The following is a 5,518-nucleotide window of genomic DNA, read 5'->3' as shown; positions in this document are numbered from 1 at the left end:
AACATTAACCTCACCTCATGTCATTTATATATCCATATTGTTGTACAGGATACATGTTAAAACACATACAGGCGGTAGATCGGGGGTCAATGAGAAATGACTTTCAAATGCTGTGAAGCAACATGCATGACCCAAAAACAATATGGAATATGGAATATTGCTCCCTGTCAAACGGAATCGCAGTTCTGGTCTCCCTGAGGTACGTCCGTATGACTGCTATTCGGTTAAGACAGCGTTAGCGTCATGAAATAGCTCCTATTCAGTTTCAGTTGAAGACCAGGTTAGCGTCCTGAAATAGCATCCTATCTATTCAGTTAAGACCAGGTTAGCGCTCTGAAATAGCATCGTCTATTCTATTCAGTTAAGACAGGTTAGCGTCTGAAATGGATCCTTCTATTTCAGTTAAGACCAGGTAGCGTCTGAAATAGCATGTCCTATTCTATTCGAGTTAAGACAGGTTAGCGTCTGAAATAGAATCCCTATCTCATTCAGTTACAGACCAGGTTAGCGTCTGAAATAGCATCCTATTCTATTCAGTTAAGACCAGGTAGCGTCTGAAATAGCTGCCTTTTCTATTCAGTTAAGACCAGGTTAGCGTCTGAATGGCATCCTATTCTATTCAGTTAAGACCAGGTTAGCGTCTGAAATAGCATCCTATTCTATTCTCAGTTAAGACCAGGTTAGCGTCTGAAATAGATTCCTATTATTTCATTAAGACGCGTTAGCGTCTGAAATAGCATCCTATTCTATTCAGTTAAGACCAGGTTAGCGTCTGATAGCATCCTATTCTATTCAGTTAAGACAGGTTGCGTCTGAAATAGCTTATCTATTCGTTAAGACCAGGTTAGCGTCTGAGAAAGCATCCATATTTATTCAGTTAAGACCAGTTAGCGTTCTGAAATAGCATCCTATTCTATTCAGTTAAACAGGTTAGCGTCTGAAATAGCATCCTATTCTATTCAGTTAAGACCAGGTTAGCGTCTGAAATAGCATCCTATTTCTTCAGTAAGACCGGGTTAGCGTCTGAGAATAGCATCCTATTCTTATTCATTAAGACCAGGTTAGCGTCTGAAATAGCATCTATTGTATTCAGTTAGACGGTTAGCGTCCTGAAATAGCATCCTATTCTATTCAGTTGACCAGGTTAGCGTCTGAAATAGCTCCTATTCTATTCAGTAGACCAGGTTAGCGTCTGAAATAGCATCCTATTCTATTCAAGTTAAGACCAGGTTAGCGTCTGAAATAGCTCCTATTCTAATTCAGTTAGAGATAAACCCAGGGGTTTATAGCGGGGGGGTACAGTCGGTGTTGATAATGCAGCTATGTCTATTCAGTAAGACCAGTTGCGTCTGCATATGCTCTATTCTCCGCTAATACAGGGCCAGGAGTTTAGTTTCACCCGTAATAGGAATAGAGGTGCTTTCGCCAAGACAACAGAGCATTGTATTGGTAAGCTTGGACACAGCTTTGTTTAACATCAATAAACCAAAACATACTGTTATGTCTCTTATGTTCACGACATTGGCACACGGTCTGGTCTGACTCACAAACTCACCAAAACCACACCTATTGACTTGCTACAATCAGAAACGTTGTTTTGTTCTGTTGCATGTACTATAATACACAGTGAAGAACCAACAGTGAAGAACCAAGGCTTCTGTCAACCTAACAGAGCATGTTACTACAGACGGACACGGTAAACGTAAAGGATTGTAGCCTGGTTTAACCAGATTGGATGATGCGCTCACCACTGTTTTCACTATCAACGGTGAAATGTATTGACATCAGGAGATCAGATGTCAGACTAAAGGGATTATAGTCTWCTGGACTAGATACTGAATTCAATGTTATTTTGCTGGTGCAATATTAACAATCYATTTTTATCATCCGCCGATATATAACTTTACAAACGTGGCCTATTCTACTCTTACTGGCAATGGCACATGCTGCTTTAGTGAGCCAATGTACAGTATATAAACAGAGGTTTATCATTTTATAGTTACAAGCTKATCTGTAAATTCATGTTTTATATCGCTCCAGTGTGTACTTAAGTGAATACAGCGAGCACTGAGTCGAAAATTCTGGTTTGAGCAACAAACAAACAAAAAAAGTATTATTCAATGATGAGAATAAAACCCATTAGAAGCCTTTTATACACCTATAATACCAACAACCGTGGAGAGACAGAAAGAGCAGAGCTGCATACACACTCTGCCTCACATACCTTCTAGAACATATACACATTCCTTCTAGAACATATACACATACCTTCTAGAACATATACACATACCTTCTAGAACATATACACATACCTTCTAGAACATATACAGGAAAAGTACAACAACAACAAAAGTTTTGAGAAATATTTAAAAGAAAATCATATTGAACATCATCACACAATCAGACAAGACAACTCACAGGTTTTTTTTCTGGCATTCATGTACACATCTTCACATTTGTTTCAAGTCTAATATTGGTATTACACATTTTTGTAATATCCATCTTTTACATTTTCAGAGTTAACTTCTTGAGACAAAAACATTTCCCACTRCAGTCAAATGTAGCTATGCAGTAGTTCCATCTCTAAATGAAAACACATCGATACTCATAAAGGCTAGACAGTTATTTTCTTCCCGTTTCAGTTCATAAAATGAGATGTTTGTATAAACAATATTCAATGTTTTCTATATATACCATATCACATCTATACTCATGTACTAACGTTGACAGCCACATTTTATGTTTTCACTTGTAAAGGTTCAACTCCACCATTACCCAGCAGGCAAAACTGTTTGAAATGCTGTCACGATGACATCATTACAACCGTATTTGCCCCCTGGGTAATGTAGTCATTTAAAAAATAAATAAAAAGCATTTGCTTCACAGGGTTCACTTTAGGATTAGTGAGAGGATTGACCAATGGGAATAAACATTCATAACATCTAACATCTGTCCATCTACAAATAGCAAATACTATATCTTCAATGGGGAATTAAGACTATGTTTTGTAAATGTTCCATTGTTTCCATAATTCCCTTCTGCSCCCTATAGACAGAACTATCTGCCCCCTATAGACAGAACTATCTGCCCCCTTTACAGACGGAACGATTTTGGTTCACCTAGTCTAAATTCTTAACTGGGTTACAGTAGTCATAGACTTATCTGAAATGTTCCATCCTACGTAAAACCTTAACACTGTACATGTGTGCTTAAATTGGTTGTTATTATTAAACATCTATTCATTATTTCACTTATACTCAACAGAATAACATGCTCACTCGAAATACACTCCCCAAAACCTGAAATAAATCTGAAAATGTTGAGGAATTTAACACCTCTAATATGGCTAATGTTGATGACGCCAACAGAACGTCTGGTATTTCTACTGTCGACAGACTAACATGTAGCTATTAGCTATCTAGCAACTAGCTAAGATCTAAAAACAGATAAATACAATAAAGTCATTTTATGTCTAAAACAAAGTAGATGTCTATTCCTGAGAATCTAAGTGATACAAAATCAAAATTCAACATGGACAAAATTGTGATAATCCTTTTTAAATATGATTAAATACAATTTTTCAGCTTTTTTGTCATGTCCATGTGGCAAAACTGCATCCTTGACAATAATACAGTACTGCAAAAACAAGTATAAACTGTTTTTCAAAAACATGACAGAACATCACAAGCCTACTGCACTAAGTCCCCGTGCGGGTCAGTTGGTAGAGCAGSGCACTTGCAAATGCCAGGGTTGAGGGTTCAAATCCCACGGGGGACCAGTACAAACATAAAGTACAAAAATGTATGCTCACTATTGTAAGTTGCGCTCTGGATAAGAGCGTCAAGTCAAATATACTAAAACGAATATATTTTTTGAAGGGTGGCAATGGCTCTAGTAAGACTGTTGGGTTCTTTTATTCAAAGCTAATGAGCATTACAGGGCAGTGCAAGGGTTGTAGTGTCTGTCTGGCACATGTAAGCAGATCAATTCATCTTGTGTGTGTGTGTAATATGTTATTACTATGTGTAATAACTATGTGCATGGTTGGCGTGCTGGTCCATGTTAGGAGATAGGTGTTCCAAGTTTAGTAAAATTATTATTCCTACATTTAGGAAAAACCTTTGAAGCAAAATCAAAACAGTATGACACATTTTAATATATATATTTTTGTTATCTAAGAATTATCTGAATGGCACTGTAATCGTGAATTGTGGTTTTCCTTTGATGATCATCCCTTTTCATCTCCCCAGTTTGTCCCTCACCTAGCCTGGGAGGCTCGGTTTCTGCTCTCATGCCAACTGACGAGAGATCAGAAACAGACTCTCACCCAGTCTGTCCCTCACCCCTTCTCTCCCACCCTCACCCTCTCCTCCACCCTGCCCTACATGCCCGGGTCGTCGTAATTGTAGGTGGGTGCCTGTGAGTACTGGGGCTGTTGCTGCTGCATGGCTCCCTGYGCCACCCCCACAGCGGCCTGCTGCGCTGCCTGCTGGACGTGAGGGTTCTTCCAGGCCCCGGTGGTCCACTCCTCTTGGGCTTTACTCATACTGCCCCCAGTGCCACGGTACATGTTGTGCACCTGGAGAGAGTCAGGGAGATGGTGTTAGCGTGAGTTGTATTACTGTAGCACAAACAGAGGACACAATAAAGAGTACTGTCTTTGCTCATGTTGTGCCTGGTGCTACAACACATGTTGTCCCTGCTATGGTACATGTTGTCCCTGGTGCTACGCCTGGGGTTTTTTATGGATCCCCATTAATTTCACAACACACTGGTGTGCCCTCAGGCCCCTACTCCATCACTACTACATATCTACAGTACAAAATCCATGTGTACGTGTGTGTATGTTATCGTGTGTGTGTATGTGTATGTGTATGTATGCATGTGTCTGTGCCTATGTTTGTGTTGCTTCATGTACTGTGGCACCGGACCAGTACTCTATAAATCTCTCTCTCACACTATCTCTCTCTTCAGGTGCATAACAACTTACCTGGTAAATAAGGGCATGGGGCGCAACTTTGGTTTTAGAAGTGAGGGGGGACATTATTATTTTTTATCCATTCGGATAAACACTCCAAACAGCCTGCCCCGACCGCTCGGAGGCGTCAGCATGGTCCTAAAGCACACCGTTACCTTGTTTTGTATCATATTCCTATGATAAACTACGGGGGACAAAAATGCAATTTCAGAACGTGAGGGAGACATGTCCCTCCCGTCCCCAGTGAAAGTTTCGCACCTGAATAAGGGTAAATAGGTATAGGCACCAGGGACAATATGTACCGTAGCACCAGGGACATCAACCATGTACCGTAAACCAGGGACAACATGTACCGTAACACCAGGGACAACATGTACCATAGCACCAGGCACAACATGTACGCATAGCAGGGACAACATGTGTTGAAGCACCAGGCACAACATGTACCGTAGCACCAGGGACAACATGTACCGTAACATACCAGGGACAACATGTACCATAGCACCAGGCCAACATGTACCATAGCAGGGACAACGTATT

At 40.3% G+C, this 5,518-nt stretch overlaps 1 protein-coding gene and 1 long non-coding RNA gene across 2 annotated transcripts in view; both read right to left on the bottom strand.

The window, feature by feature from the left end:
• Window positions 1-2,135: 2,135 nt before the first annotated feature.
• LOC139028514 (uncharacterized) lies at window positions 2,136-2,673 on the bottom strand. Its single transcript, XR_011480729.1, has 2 exons — window positions 2,269-2,673; window positions 2,136-2,224 (listed from the first exon to the last, which is right to left on the bottom strand). It is a non-coding gene; the product is annotated as an uncharacterized lncRNA (long non-coding RNA).
• Window positions 2,674-3,898: 1,225 nt separating this feature from the next.
• The window catches only part of scamp5a (secretory carrier membrane protein 5a), an 11,597-nt gene continuing 9,977 nt past the window's right edge, over window positions 3,899-5,518 (bottom strand). Inside the window, exon 7 of the mRNA XM_023998877.3 lies at window positions 3,899-4,579. Within this exon, the coding sequence (XP_023854645.1) occupies window positions 4,382-4,579 (198 nt within the window). The 3' untranslated portion in view covers window positions 3,899-4,381. The remainder of the gene's footprint in view (window positions 4,580-5,518) is intronic.

Source organism: Salvelinus sp. IW2-2015, linkage group LG13, assembly GCF_002910315.2.
Source record: "Salvelinus sp. IW2-2015 linkage group LG13, ASM291031v2, whole genome shotgun sequence".
Taxonomy (NCBI): Eukaryota; Metazoa; Chordata; class Actinopteri; order Salmoniformes; family Salmonidae; genus Salvelinus; species Salvelinus sp. IW2-2015.
The sequence above is the reverse complement of the archived record's forward strand: the minus strand, read 5'-3'. Positions and strand labels throughout refer to the sequence as shown.